Here is a 16414-nt window from a genome sequence, read left to right as displayed (position 1 = left end):
TCTTGACAGTTTCCTTTGCTGAACAAAAGCTCTTCAGTTTCATGCAATCCCACGTATTGATTCACCTTTTAATTTGTTGTGCCTTTGGGGTCTTGTTGAGAAAGTATCTGTGGAGGCCAGTAGTTTTTAAAGTAGGGGTGAGTCTGCCTCTTCCTCCCCAAAGTGTGTAAATGTCTACAGACAATGTTTTGTGATGATTACTTGGGAAGGACCATAGTCCTGGCACATAGTGGGCACAGCTCAAGTATACTGCTAAACATCTTAGAATGCACAGGCTGCCCTAAAACAAATTGTGTGGACCAAAATGTCAACAGCACAAAAGTTGAGAAATCTTGTTTGGACTACTGTGAAGTAAGTTTTTCATTATGGTTGCTTCTTTTCATAGTTTCTGTTTCTTTGACTCAATGATGGAAAATTTATTAAGAATCTACCATGTACAAAACTCCTGGCTAGGCACATCCTTAACCATCTCCTATATTCGGCTGCCTTCTGCTATTTTCCCAAAGTGATCCCCATTCTCAGATATTGTCCACACCTGAGAATATCAAACCCCCAGCCTCTCCTTTCTTCACGAGAAAGAAGAGGCTTTCAGTAGGCCCGAAGTCAGACAAGCTGTGTGTCAGAGCAAAGACCTGTATTAATCAACAATTCCAAATATAGCAACAGCAGTTTGAAAATCAAAGAATGGGCCTTGGGGACATCAATATTTGCATGTTCATAATAAATACTTAACTACACATCTGTGCAATGTTCAATATAGTTGGGGAGAGAAAGAATATTTATGTTGATTTTTGTCAAGGTCCACAATTAAAGCATCTGATGTGCTAAAGATATGTAACTAAAGATTTATAAAGATTTTAAATATATTTGTAATATGCACTTACAAGTGGAGACATGCTTGATTTCTTTTCTTTTCTTTTTTTTTTTTCAGTACTGGGGATTGAACTCAGAGGCATTCTACCTCAGAGCTATACCCCCAGCTCTATTTTTTATTCTTTATTTTGAAACAGTGTCTCACTAAGGGGCAGAGAACCTCACTCAGTAGCTGAAGTTGGCCATGAACCTGAGATCCTCCTGTCATAGCCTCCCAAATACTGGGATCACAAGGGTGCACCACCATGCTCAAATGATTTTTTCTTTTCTTTTATTGGTGCATTCTAGTCTCACATCATAATGTAAAATCATGCTGACGTTGACATACATGTACACAGCACTCAGTGTCCTCCTTCTCTATTTTTCTCTCTCCCAGTACCAAGTACCCAGACTGACAATGGTATACTCACATAAGTCATGGTAGTTTTTCTATTAATGAACCTCAGTCTTCCTCCTCCCCTATCCTTAAGACATGCTTGATTACTCAGAGGTCTTTCTTTCTTCCTTCCTTCCTTTCCCTCTTCATTTTTTTATTTTGAAACAGGGTTTTGCTACCGCTGGTCTTGAACCTGTGATACTCCTTATCTCAATCTGTACTGGAATTGCAGGTTTGTGGCACCATGCCCATCTTACTCTGAGGCTTTTCTAAACATTGACTAGTTTACACTTGTCCCTAGGTTAGTAGTAGTAGTAGTAATGTCAATAAATTAGACAGTCGTTGCTTCCCTGTCTGATACGCCCCTCTACAACTCATATTGACCCTATATCCAATGTTCAAGGCTTAACATTTCATTAAAGGTCTCTGCTCTGTGTATGTATGTGCGTGAATATATATGTTTGTATAGATGTACACACATACATATACACACACATACCTCTCCATGAGCAGAAGCCCCTGCTTACCATTTATTGTAAGTTCTACTATAAGTGTATTATAGACACAATCACAGCTCATTGTCAAAGACCTCTATAGAAGCAGACAGTATCCACACACACACACCCATTTTACAGGGAAAAATATGAAGACAGAGAGGTTGAATCATATGGCCAAAGTCACACAGCTAGGAAGTGTCAGAATGAGTATTCACACCCAGCTTGTCTAGTTCCAAAGTCTATGCTCATTAACTCTACACTTATTTTAGAAGTAAATGTACTAGACGCCTGGTGAGTGTTCTCTACAAAGAGCTAAGACACACCCTTGGACCCAGAAAATCCATCCTGAAGAAACTATTCTCCACAGAAATTAGTTTATGTGTAGGATATATATATATATATATATATATATATATATATATATATATATATATATATATGTATTTTTGTTCAATTTAAAAAGAGTCAAGCCAGTTGTGGTGGTGCACACTTGTAATCCTAAATCCTAGCATTCAGGAGGCTCACATTTCACGGACAGCCTCAGCTACTTAGCTAGGCCTTTTGCAACTCAGTGAGACCCTATTTCAAGAAAATAAAAAGATGCTGAGTGTGGTGGTGCACACTTGTAATTCCTGCACTTGGGAGGCTGAGATAGGAGGATGGTGCAGGTTCAAAGCCAGTCTCAGCTGGCTTGAGAGACCCTGTTTCCAAATAAAATATAAAATAGGTCTGGGAGAGTAGCCCAGAGGTAGAAGGCCCCCAGGTTCTATCCCCAATACCACCAAAATAAATAAATAAATAAATAAATAAATAAATAAATAAATAATCTAAAAAATAGGGCTGGGGGTGTATCTCAGAGGCACAATGCCCCTGTGTTCCATCCCCAATACCGCTAAATAAATAAATAAATGGGCATCAAAAGGAACATGCTAACAAGAAAAGTAGATGTTTTCTGTGGAATACAAAGTAGAGGATAATATAGCAAAGAGTAATTTACTTAGCCATTATCCATTCTCCCTTTTCCTTGATAAAAGAACCATGATTTCACTCTGTTAGGCAATGTGCCCAGCTAAAAGATTACATTCCCTACACTGCCCTGTAGCCAGGGACAGTTGTATGCTGGTAAGTGGTAAGAAATTAGCTCCCTATTACACTAATTTCTATAGTATAAATTCTCTCTATATGGCCAATTCAAGATAACAAGTTTAGGTCAACTGACCTGGAAAAACTCTCAAGGATTTTACAGTTGACTTTCACAATCTACGATGAGCTGGTGTCAGCACTTGACTGGCTGTAGCTGAACAACGGGATATAAACATATGTATCTCTCTTAAAAAGGGAACAAATACCAGCTTGGAATGTAGATAATATGAATAGAATACCATTAGTTACTTTGAATCATGAAATCAACTTTGAAAATGAAGGCTATAGCTGAGTATGGTGATGCTGAAAGACAGGAGAGCCCCCTTGCTACTGACCTCAGGAAGCGAAAGTTAAAGCTTTACCTGCTAACTCTGTATCTCTGAGCTTCTGTCTTTTTTTCTTTTTCTTTCTTTTCTTTTTTACTTTTTAAATTAGAATCCTTATTTTAAGCCACTACTATTTTTGTGTTTTCTATTACATTAATTAATACAGAAATGTGCCAGGCATGGTGGCGCACACTTGTAATCCCCACACTTGGGAGGCAGAGACAGGAGGCTTGCGCAGGTTCGAAGCCAGCCGCACTGGCTTAAGAAACCCTGTTTCCAAATAAAAACATATAAAATAGGTGTCTGGGAGTGTAGCCCAGAGGTAGAAGGGTTTCCAGGAACACCAGTACCACCAAAGAGAGAGAGAGAGAGAGAGAGAGAGAGAGAGAGAGAGAGAGAGAGAGAGAGAGAGAAGAGAGAGAGGAGAGAGAGAGAAGAGAGAGAGACCCTGTTTTCAAATAAAAATATAAAATAGGTCTGGGAGTGTAGCCCGGAGGTAGAAGGGTTTCCAGGAACCCCAGTACTACCCCCCCAAAAAATAATAATACAGAAATATTTAAAGTTTGCTATCACCTATCACATAAATATTCTTGTACCTTTTATAATTAAAATCTTTTATTCCAGTATTACTTGCAAGCACACAAAAAAATCCAAAAGTTGTCCAGAGTCAAGTAGGTAGGTCCTTAAAAAATGTTTCAGATTGTCAAACCTGACCACAGAATGCACATGACATAGAGGCTTGGTGGGAGGAGTCCAAGGGAAATTACAGGCCGAGTACACAAAATTTTTTGTCCAAATAAGACCAAAGGTCTCCTGAGATAAGCCTTAGGTGAAATACACAACAGGTAAGAAGGAAAGCACAAGAGATGCTGCCAGGCTGATGTCTCCACATCAGGAAGAGGCCCAGGAAGCTTCATGATCAGGAATGAAGGCAGCAAGACATTATCCCTAGGCTCAAACACCAGGGGATCATAATTAAGGTTGTTCAAATGAGGACACCCAGAGACAATAACAAACAAGCAGAAAACAAAATACTGAGCCACCAAGCATGGGACAATGCCAGAAAACACGGAATCCTTCAAGTCTCTGGACCCCAAGGTACAATCAGAGAGGGAGGATGCAACCAGGAAGTTAAGGAAATCCTCGGGGACAGCAGAGACAAGTCAAAAAGGCCTTGGTGACCGCACCTGCCCAGGTGGTCACAAGGATTACACTGTGAAGCCGAGCATGGTGGTGCACGCTTACAGTCCCAGCATTTGGGATCAAGATTCACTGACAGCTTCAGCTACTTACTTATCAAGGCCTTTCGCAACTCAGTGATAACTTGTTTCAAAAATAAAAAGACTAGAAAATAGGGCTGGGAGTGTAACTCAGAAGTAGAATGCTCCTGGGTTCCATCTTCAGTACCGCAAAAAAAAAAAAAAAAAGGATTACACTGTGATTACATTGTTGGAACGTCAATCATCCTGTGGATTCTTCTGCCTTGTCTTACACAAAGTAACTGCTAAGTCTGTTGAGGATTCATCTTTGTGGACCAAGGCAAGTCACTTGACTTTTAGAACATCCTCATTTTTGCTGTGTGAGCAAAAGGAGGCTATGTGCTATGAAGAGATACTAAGGAAAGTCTTAAAAATCTAAAAGGACACGCTGGGCGTGGTGGCGCACGCTTGTAATCCCCGCGCTTGGGAGGCGGAGACAGGAGGATCGCGCAGGTTCAAAGCCAGCTGTGCTGGCGTAAGAGTACCAAATATATATATATATATATATATATATATATATATAGAGAGAGAGAGAGAGAGAGAGAGAATTTCCATCTATATTCAAGTATTAGATGCAAGTCAGGAGTGGTGGCACACACTTATAATCCCAGTACTCGGGAGGCTGAATCAGGAGGATTGCAGGTTCAGAGCCAGCCTCAGCTATTTAGTGAGGCCCTCTACAACTTAGTGAGACCTTGTTTCAAAAATAAAGAATAAAACATAGGGCTGGAAGTGTAGCTCGGAGTTAGAATGTCCCTGAGTTCAATCTCCAATATTGCAAAAAAAAAGTATTAGATGCATATTTAAGCCTTGACTATTATGAATTCAAAGAAGCAGAGAGGAGTAGAAAATTTATACAGAGAATTTAGGTCAAGAAGATACAGGTCTTTAGGCAGGCTCTGAAAGAAGATATCATTTGAGCCAGAATCAAATGAGAAAGAATGTTTTCCATAAGGAAACCCAGCCAACAATGGGTGGCAAACACACATATTCCCAGTGAAGAATCAAAGTAGGAAAGATGAGGCAACTGCAGAGGTGATAGCACTGAGCTGTCATGGGTCATAACATTGAAAGGTAAAGTGGAAACTGCTCATTCTCTTATTATAAATTCACTAACAAATATTAAATGGCTACTAATTGGGTGCCTTGACCCTTTGTGTAGGATCTCAAATATCAAACTGTTTCTTGGATCCTGGACAAAAGGAACTTCTGGAGGGAGAACTTTACACAATTTATATTTGTCAAAATTGATGAAAACCCATGTTTTTCATATTGTCCCAAACAAAAATGATATGAGGAGAAAGTGTCTGATTTTTCTCAGCCTCATCCTTTCCTAACTGAGAAAAGGTAATAACCAACTTAGGAATGCTGAGTCTGTCCCTGGGACTAAAATACTGTTCCTCCAGCATTCCACAACAGTGAATCTGAGCCCGCCGAGGACGCACCAGTGGTCCAACTCTCACGAGGTCAGTAGTGCTCTGAACACAGCATGTGCCCAATAAACATTTGTCCGTGGATCCTGCCTACTGTCTGCAAAGGCCTGAGCAGTGTCTGGCTAGGTTTGGTCACTTGTCCGAGGTGCCAGAGAAACATAGCCTAAGGCTGAGTCCATGACACAAGTCCTCAGGGAGGTGGGGGCAGATTTTCATGATGTTTGATGAAACTGAGGACAGGGGTGAGAGATGCTTACAAGAAACATGTAATGGATATTAGTATTTAAAACAGAAAGCAGCACTGGCTTTAAGTAAATGTTTTATATCCAATAAAGAAGGCTAAACAGCTATTGTTTTTGATAGATTGCTACAAATGAAACATTAGAGGAGCTCTTAAATACCTTGTTTAGGATCTTCATTACCTGAAATTAATCTTGAGCAGAATATTGCACTCAGTCTAGTCAAACTCTGTTGAGTAGCCAGTTATCTCCCAAAGGCTAAGCTCTGCATCATCAAGACAGAATCTGGAGGAATCTAACGGCACGATGTTACCAGTGCTGCCGTTCAGGAACACACAGGACAGAGCAGCACAGAAAGCTCTCTAGAATTGTCTAATGTTGCCATCATGCCCCTGGAGGAAATACAGGACAGTCTCAGAGTCTTCTAATAAAAGAAGCATAGCAACCAGACTTAGTGTTTAATGAAGCATTACCTATGGGGGAAAGACAAAAAAAAGATCTCAAATCTCTACCACTGTCCCAACTGGAGAGGAGGAGAACTTTGCTGACTCTAGGCTCCTCTAAGGACCTCCACAGAATCATCAGCGCTGCTGAAAAATTCTCTGGAATTGTCCCATGGAAATTTCTATCATTATGCACAAGGAAACAATAAAGCCCAGCATGGGATTAAATTCACAAGATAGGGAGAGAGGGGACACCGAGTCCAAACACAAATCTCCAAAATAGAGGCAGCGCTAACCTTCAGGGAGAGAAGTATTCTTCTAGCAACGCCGGCTGATTGGTACCAGTGCCTGCCACGCACACATTCTGGAGGCTTCTGTGTCCCCACGCCACATGTCCACCAGCAGAGGCTGATGTGGACTTACCCATTTGGGGAGGCCCATGGAGAACCAAGCTGCACACAGTTCCTTCACCTTTGCCCTCACAAGACCATGTAAGAACTATTTCCCAGAAAACGCTATGAAACCCATTTATCAACAAGTTATTGGATCAAGAAAATGTTTAAATTAAGCTAGAAAAATATAAAGCCCCTCGGTATCAGTTTTGCCTACAACACCACGTCAGTGAGACTTTATTCCCACGGTGTGCAGAGGGAAGACAGTGACCATCCAGATACAAAATAGGTTTAGAATCGCCTGGCTCTAAATTCCTCCAACAGGGTAGTTTCTTTTTTTTTATTTTATTTTTGATGCTTTTATTTTTAATTTTTTTATTGGTGCACTGTAGTCATACATCTTAATATGGTACGAGAGGGTAGAGGCATCTATGCACACATCACTCATTTAGCCCTCCCCCATTTCTACAAAATGAAAATAGCATTTTGCTCTAGCGTACCATTACTGTGTACTCCTACAATGAAACATCTTCTCTCTTTTGACACATCTAGTCCACCTGTATTTCAGCATTATTCTACTTTCTCAGCCCACCAATCAAATTCTGGGTAATCACAGTTAACATGTATATAGAAAGTATTCTTTTACATGCTTCGGATTTATTAATAGTAACTCAATCATCTCACCTGTAGGATAAGTATTATTACTACCCTCCCTCTACAGAGGTAGGGAAACTGAGGCTCTGGGATGCAAGTCACTCTACTGATCATAGGTACACTCAATTAAGTGGAAGACTTGGGATCTGCACTCAGCTATTTGGCTCCATTGATCTGTTTTTTTGTTTGTTTGTTTGTTTGTTTGTTTTTTTAAGATTGTCATAAATTTTATTTTCTTTTTTTATTAATTTATTTTTTAAATTGGTGAATTGTAGTCATATATCAATCACATTGGAGTACAAGACTTGAGAGGATATACAAGCACACATCATCCAATTAGCCCTCCTCCAGCCCCCATCCCATTCCCTCCCCCTCCCTCCATTCCACGCTTCTTTGGTGATTTACTTTGATACATTTGTTTATGTACCTCCTGCATTTTAAAGAGGCTCCTTCCTCCAGTATTACATACCCTCTGATTGGTCACATTAGTTGCTTCACTATAGGGCCCTTTCTATAGCTCAACCTCTTCCTGTTGCCCTTTTCCTCCTAGTTATTGCTGATTAAGAGAAGCGTCTGATTTATATTTTCTGTGATATTTCTCTGTGCATGCTGCATTGCAAGTACCGATCCCACTCTTGATGGTCCCAGTAGTGGCCTGGCTACTCAGTGGACTTATCCAGACCTCGCTGGCTCAAGCAGCAGCCTTGCCTCATGGGAGGTGCCAGTTCTGGTCTCCCTGGCCCCTGCACTGGTCTAACCCCTAAGCTGGCTTTGGTCCCGGCCTTGGAGGCCGCAGGAGTGAACTTGCCTCACGCCAGGCTCCGATGCTGGCCATTGGCCCCTGCAACGGCCTAACCCCTTGGCAGGATTCCAATCCCGGCCTCGGAGGCCCCCTCACCGGCCAAGCCTCACGGCAGGCTCCAATGCCGGCCTTGTTGGCCCCAGCACCGGCCTAACCCCTCGGCAGGTTCCGTTCCCGGCCTAGGAGTTCCCAGGACTGGCCATGTCTCACGGCAGGCTCCGATGCCGGCCTCGCTGGCCCCAACACCGGCCTAACCCCTCGGCAGGCTCTTATCCCGGCCTCGGAGGTCCCAGTACCGGCCTTGCCTCACGGCAGGCTTCGATGCCGGCCTCGCTGGCCCCAGCACCGGCCTAACCCCTCGGCAGGCTCTTATCCTGGCCTCGGAGGCCCCAGTACCGGCCTTGCCTCAAGGCAGGCTCCAATCCCGGCCTTGGATGCCTCAGCACCGACCTTGCCTCACGGCAGTCTCCAATGCTGGCCTCGCTGGCCCCAGCATCGGCCTCACCCCTCGGCAGGCTCCAATCCCGGCCTCGGAGGCCCCAGTACCGGCCTTGCCTCATGGCAGGCTCCAGTGCCAGCCTCGCTGGCCCCAGCACCGGCCTAACCCCTCGGCCGGCTCTGATACTGGCCTTGGAGGCCCCAGCTGGTCTCCATTGGTCTGTTTTTAACCCTTACACTACACTATACAGGTTTTGTTCACTCCAGAAATGATTCCAGACATATAATCTAAAGGGTAATGGGGGAACCTCAGTGTCCTTGGCCACACTCCTCCCCCACTTCTTCTGTCCCATTCCCTGTTCCCAATATTCAGCAACTAGGTATTTCTTCTGCATCCTTGGAATGTCTTTAATATAAAAATGGTCATAATATATCCCAGCAAGCACAGAAATGGCCAAAAATTGGCAATTTGTTTATTTTGGCCATGTGGGCTTGTTCTTGATATTAATATCTTAGCTGGTGCTCTAGGATTAGGCATTTTGCTTGAGTAAAAGAAAGGGAGGAAATTAATATTTATTAAGCACTTACTCCCACATATCAGGTAGTAGACTCCATGAGTTCACCTTCATCACTGGTTAGTACTGGAAACAAACTCCCAAAGTAATGCATGGAATTCCATTTTTAGAGACAAAGAAACAAATTCAAAAAGGTTATTTATATCATGGCCAAGGAGACTTACCCACAAGTGATGGTATGCACCAAAACCTGACCCCAAACCGAGGCTGTTTTTACAGCAGTATGCTGGGAGTAGATATTCCAGCCTTTAAAGCCAGAAAAAATTTTTTCTTATATTTTTTTCCCTTCTGAGCAATGAGTCTTTACAGATTTACTGGCTATTAAATGCTACTGACTCTAGCTAATTCCCAAATTAACTAGATTCCTTTTGGAACCTGTAAAATGTGCTATACATTCAACTTCTGAATTCAGCAGGCAAGATGATGACCGCAGCAGTAAGAATGAAACTTTCTTGTTTGAACAATGCACGCCAAAAAAGCCTCCTTCTAATTCCCACCTTCTTTTATGAGGACTCTGTGAGCGAGGACACACCTAGGGTACTGCATATTAATTTCAACACAGCTAGTACCCAAAATGTCCCACCAATTTACTCTTCACTGACAAAGTTAAAAGAAAATGATTTATGCAGATCAATCATCTCGCTCATCAAGTGCTACCCTGACAGCCAGCCTTCATCATCGCTATTTAAAAGGCACTGCTGACAGAAAAGACCGACTCTTTGATTAAGGGCCCTGTCTGGCTAACCTTTTATTTGAAGAATGATTGCCGCTGAGTGACAAATACTTTTCCATTCATTTCAAGGCAAAGATATTGACATTCAAATTCTTGATGGCTACACTGAGCAGATGCCACTGTTGGCAAGAGGCACAAGAGCAACAGCAGGTATGCCGTGGCTCTGGGGGACCCGGGTAAGAATAAAACAGAGAGCACGCACCAGGCGCCGGCTGAAGGTCTCAACAAGTGAGCGCTCAGGGCCTCTCAGCAGATCTTCTTCCCTCACAGTTATCAAAGGACATCTGTTTGCAGTTTCGCCTCGTCCTCTTCTTAAAAGTGCCCTTGCTTTACCTCGGCCCTACTTGGAACTGCACAGGCAGCTTGTACTAAATGGAAAAGAACCCGAGAGCCTGAGTTCCCAAGACCTCAGGCTGGAAGGACCGGCCTCCTCTCTACCTCGCGGGCCAGTAAATGACTCACCACAAAGTAGAAGTTCCTAAAAAATTACCCACTAAAAAAAATCAGGAAGTTTATCCCCATCTGTGAAGGAGAAAGGAAAAAGAAGACAGAAGCAGAGACTGACAGAAACGTTGGAAAAAAGACACACTGAGCTTAAAATAAGGCATTGTTTCTAATCCATTTTAGGTAGATTTGGATCTTAGCAGTGTGTGTGTGTGTGTGTGTGTGTGTGTGTGTGTGTGTGTGTGTGATGTACACATGTCCTCTCAGCAGGATTATTTTTGCTTGCTTTTATTTCTTAAATGTAAAATATTACCTTAAAGGGAAGTGGGAGAATTATGGATTAAGGAAGGCCATTTGTGACAAAACCCATCACAAAGCCTCAAGATTAATCATTTCCAGGAAGAAAATGAAAATACCTCAGCAGGTCATCAGCAATTCCTTTCAGATCTTGCAAAGATGCGCTGTGCGGTCTCATGTGATTCCCAAGGGAGAGGGTATCAAGAACTGTGCTGCAGTACTGATGCTCCAACAAGTATCTCACAGTGGGAGGGAGGCAGGGACCTCCTCTCCTGTCACCCCAGCCCAACAGCTGACCCAGGCAGAATGAGGCAATAGGGCTTCAGAAGGAGAGAGAGAGAGAGAGAGAGAGAGAGAGAGAGAGAGAGAGAGAGAGAGAAGAGGAGAGGAGAGGAGAGGGGAGGAGAGGAGAGGAGAGGAGAGGAGAGAGAGAAGGGAGAGAAGGGAGAGGGAGAGGGAGGGAGAGGGAGAGGGAGAGGGAGAGGGAGAGGGAGAGGGAGAGGGAGAGGGAGAGGAGAAGGGAGAGGGAGGGAGAGGGAGAGGGAGAGGGAGAGGGGAGAGAGAGAGAGAGAGAGAGAGAGAGAGAGAGAGAGAGAGAGAGAGAGAGAGCGAGCGAGCGCTTGCTTTTGAATATGGTCTCTGCTACTCCTTAACTCGGGGCTTGGGGCTTTAGGCAAACAACTTCCCCAATCTTCTCTACCATCTGCAAAATGGGGATGTTGCTATTGTACCGCTATTTGTGTGCTTTTAATTGTATAAATAAAAAAAAGCAACTTTCTGTGACTTAAACTCCCTTCCTCTGCTTTCTCTTCTTTTGGTCTTTGCTCGGGGTTTGCATAAGAATAATTCATGAGGAGCCAGCTCACCTATAATCCCAATACTTAGGGGGCTGAGACTAGAGGACTGCAGGTTCAAGGCCAACATGTATTAACTTAGCAAGATACTGCCTCAACATAAAACAGATTTTAAAAAGGGTTGGAGTTAGAGCTCAGAGGTATAATGCTCCTGTATTCAATCCCCACTGCCACAAAAATAAAAATAAAAAAATTAGTCCATGAGAGGGCCCCAGAAAAAAAATGCACAATTACAGCCATTCCTCTCTTATTGAGTTTCAATGAGGGAAAATGAGGTAATGTTAACATTAAAGTACTTTACAAAGTGTAAATCAATACCAAAAGGTTTTCTGTGGTTACTGTTGTTCTCTACAAACAGGATACTCCAATGCATTTTGATCTTATTTATTGCTTCCATTTCTACTTCTCATGGTGAATCTAAATCAATAATCAATTAATCAATCATCACAAAATCATCTGCATGGTTACAAGTCTTTATAGTTGCTTCTGCAATTAACATTTCTCCCATTTAAAAATAGCAGAAATTATTATCAGGACAAGGATTGGATGAGAAATGTGGCATCAGTCAAACTGAGCAAAGAAATCACTGAAAAATTACATTGCTGTACGATGTAAGTTAGGGACAAAGGGCGAGGAGAAGGCCAACAAGGAAGGGTGTGACTAGCTTGGGGTCAGGGAAGATGTCTCTGGACCAGAGCAGGTCCTTGCAGGCGGCCACAGGAGAGGGGGTACTTTGAGGCAAGAGTGCCAGGTGCACAGGCATGGAGGCCTAGGAGATCACCATGCTCTGGCAGGTCTAAGGGGAAGTCTGATGTGAACTATGGATTTAAGCTGTGCTTCTTCAGGCAATGGGGAGCAAGAGCTTGAAGCTGCTGTCCTGCAGCCTGTGGTTTGGAAACATCACTGCCATGAACAGCTGGACACAACAAACACCCAGTGGTGTCTACTCTACTAAAAATGAGAGTCATAGAGATAAACAATAAATAAAAAGTGAAAAAGGACTCTACCCCAACATGCCCTCTGGGAAAGGGTCAGGGACAGGACCTGCTCTGAGCTGTGTCTGAGCAGCTGTTCTCTGTATTAGGTTAGCCAGGCTCTTCTGCTTGGCCCTACCACTCCACCTCTCCGGGCTCTGCATGGCCCACTTACGCCTTCAGAGCTCGGCCTTCCAGCTCTCTACCTCCACGCTGCCAGCCCAGGGCTGTCCATGATCCTGAGCCCTGCCTGGTGGCTCCTGAAAGCACCTCTAGGAGTGGGCCTCTTTCCCAGGCTACCCTTCTCCCTGCACTGTACCTGAAGTACCTACGTGGTCAAGACGAAGCTCTGTGTTCACCAAATCCTATTTCATTGCTACTTGAAACAATGTGGGTTTCTGGCCAAAACAAAAAGAAAGGAATTTAAGGCATTGCCAGGCCTGGCCCTTTAAAACATCACCGTGTACAGCTCCAAAATGAATAGCTTAAAATAACAGGAATTTATTCTCTCACTTTTATGGATCCCAGCAATGCAAAGTTGAGATGTGAGTAGGGCCCCACTCTTGCCCAGGGTTTTCTAGCTCCCTCGGGTTGTGGCAATGTAATTCCAATCTCCACCTGTCTCCACATGTCTCTGTGTGTCTCTGTATCCAAAATCCCTCCCTTTTCTCTAATAAAGACACCAGTTATTTGATTTAGGGCCCACTTTATTTATTTATTATTTATTTATTAATTTATTTGCCATAAGGGGGATTGAACCCAGGGCATTCTGTCTCTAACTATACTCCCAGCCCTATTTTTATTCTTTATTCTAAATCAGGGTCTCACTAAATTGTGGAAGGCCTCACTAAGTATCTGAAGCTGGTCGTGAACCTGCGATCCTCCTGTCTCAGCCTCCCCAGCACTGAAATTACAAGCATGCACCACCATGCCTGGCTTAGGGCCCACTTTAAATTAAATATTATTTCTTTTAAAAATTTTTATTGGTACATTATAGTCATACATCTTAATGGGATACAAGATGATGGAGACATACATGCACACATCACCCAATTAGCCCTTACCCAATTTTTACCCCATTCCCACCCCCTTCCTCCTTCTCATGTTTGGCTTAGTGATTAACACTGATATGCTTGTTAAAGTATATCATGGGCATTAGATATTTCCCTCTTTCCCCCTCCCATCCCCTCAGTTAGGTCCCCTTATTTGCTCATCTATAGTATCTCCTTCTTCATCTAGAGTTCCTCCTATGACCCATTTTTCTCACTAGCTTTTGCATATTAAGGAGAACATCCGATTTCTTATTTTTTGTGACTGACTAATCTCACTTAGTGTAATGTTCTCCAATTCTATCCATTTCCCTGTAAATGACATGACTGTGTTTTTCTTTATGGTTGAGTAAAATTCCATTGTGTACATATCACATAGTTTTGTAGTCCATTCATCTGTTGATGGACATCCCAAGATCTTCAAGGAATTTTTACCTGCAAAGACTCTATTTTTAAGTAAAGTCACATTCTGAATTTCCACATAGATGAGACTGTGTGTGAGCTCACTATTCAACCCACCACACCTCCCATGCAACTGTGGAGTCTATGATGCAGGTACAGCAGCAAGATGTCAGCCTCTTTGCCCAGCCAGCTCCCTGAGTGACCAGTTTCTCAATGCTAGCCCTCACGTAAGGTGAGCAGGAAATGAAATCTTGTGGTGTGACTGCCACTGAGACTTCAGGGTTCATTTGTTACAATTTCAAAGCTGAGCTGAGCTTGGCTACCATGCCAGTCATAGACCCAGCTCTACAATTCAGACACTGTTTACAGGCCTAGGGCTAATAGCAAGTGTCTTCATCTGGCTTCAGTGTTTGCTCACAAGCTCTTTTAGGCTCCTCTTGCTGAATGTCCTAGGAATTTTCCCCAGAGCTTTGCTTGGCTTGGTCCTGCCTGTTTGGGAGGTCTCTTGTTTTCCTGGGTAGCATAATTAGGTTTCTGCTGATAACATTGCCATTTTCTCTACTGGTCCCAGAGGAGAATGTGGTGGCCAATGGTAGTTAGCTTTTGCTTTTACTGGGGTGGGAGAGAGGCGGAAAGGGGTCGACTGTGAATGTTTTTCAACTACACTCATCCAAAAATGAACTAAGAAAAACAGTAGCCAGGGTCCCTTTCTTACAGAAGTGGAAAAAAGCACAAGGTTTTAGAGTCATGCTGACTTAGGTCAACATTCCTCAGCTCTGCAAACTTTTGAGCTGTGATACTTAGAAATGCTACACATTATCACAGGAGCCTAGTTCTTCTACCTTAAAAAATGGGCTAATACTATCTCTTTTTCACAGTGTCTGGGAGGATTAAATGATATTAGATACATGTTGAGCTAAGTTCAACAACCATAGCAGTTTCCAGATAACTATGAACTGCTTCTGCTCCCACAGCCAGCCAGTGTTTTTCTACTTGGATCTTCTTCCCTTCTGAGGCAAGATGAGAGCAAAGATGGTGTAAAACTATGATCTTCAGCAATGACAATGATCAACCACTCCTAGGGCAGAAAGTCCTCCCTGGCTATTCTCTATCCCTCCTTTCAGATAGTACTAATCTACTCCTTGGAAAGAGTCACAAAATAGTGGATAGACTAACCTCTTCATCCAGGTGAGTTTTGCTCTTGAATATTTCATGAGAATCCATTTTGATCCTCCAGTTGGACTGAAAGCTCTCCGAAGGCAGGCACCAAATCTTATCCTGTTGCTATAAACTCCACAGCAGTCAGCACAAAGCTGAACTGACGAGGAGTATCTCCTCCATCCTCAATGACCACAGAGAAATGGGAGATGAGATGACCCCATGAATAGGACAGGATTTGGACACTGATAGTGGATGTTCACAAAGTAATGAAAAATTATTGACTGGTATACTAACAGAGCAGAGAGTAGATAGCAGAAGTTGAAACACTTATGAAATGGGCCACAAGAGCCGAGTGTTGTGGTGCATGCCTTTAATTCAAGTATTTGGGAGGCTAAGACAGGAGCTTCACAGATTCAAGGCCAGCCTCAGCAACTTAGCAAGAGAGTTAGTGAGACCTTGGTTCAAAACAAAGCCAGGCATAATGGCACATACCTGTAATCCCAGTACTTAGGAGTTGAGATAGGAGGATCACAGTTTCAAAGCCAGCCTCAGTAACTTAGCAAAACCCTGTCACAAAATTTAAAAAAATAGGGCTGGGGGTATAACTCAGAGGTAGAAGTCCCTGTGTTCCACCTCCAGTACCACAAATTAAAATAAAATAAAATGGACTGGGGCTGTACCTCAGAGGTAGAGTACCCTAGGTTCAATCTCCAGTACCACACACACACACACACAAATAAATGAACCACAAGGAGACAAGATTAATTTCCACTCAGAGGATTTGTTGGATCTCCCCAGAAACAGAACAAGTAAGTCTAGTTATTATCATCTCCCCAGCCAGATTCATAAAACTTGCTCTTATAGTAGGAAAATTTAAATTATATGTTATAAATTATATAGTATATATTGGATAATATGTGTATGCATTTTACATACTATGCATCATGTACTTATGGCACCTGCTTTGTGCAGGACACTATTCTGAGTGTTTTGTCTATATTATTAGCTCATTTAGTCTTAAAAACTCTACATCATGGGCATTATTGTTAT

At 42.8% G+C, this 16414-nt stretch overlaps 1 protein-coding gene across 2 annotated transcripts in view; it reads right to left on the bottom strand.

Moving 5' to 3' along the window:
- The window catches only part of LRMDA (leucine rich melanocyte differentiation associated), a gene marked incomplete at both ends in the record, with an annotated part of 1107765 nt that overhangs the window by 730355 nt on the left and 360996 nt on the right, over positions 1-16414 (bottom strand). The window contains one exon of one of the 2 annotated variants that reach the window (XM_080695152.1): positions 10196-10242. The exons of the other annotated variant lie outside the window; for it this stretch is intronic. Coding sequence (XP_080551278.1) covers positions 10196-10242 — 47 coding nt within the window. Of the gene's footprint in view, positions 1-10195; positions 10243-16414 lie in introns of those variants that run through there. 2 annotated transcript variants of the gene reach the window in all.

Source organism: Muscardinus avellanarius, assembly GCF_963383645.1.
Source record: "Muscardinus avellanarius genome assembly, chromosome: 4".
In the NCBI taxonomy this organism is placed as follows: domain Eukaryota; kingdom Metazoa; phylum Chordata; class Mammalia; order Rodentia; family Gliridae; genus Muscardinus; species Muscardinus avellanarius.
This window is presented reverse-complemented; position numbering and strand designations above follow the sequence as displayed.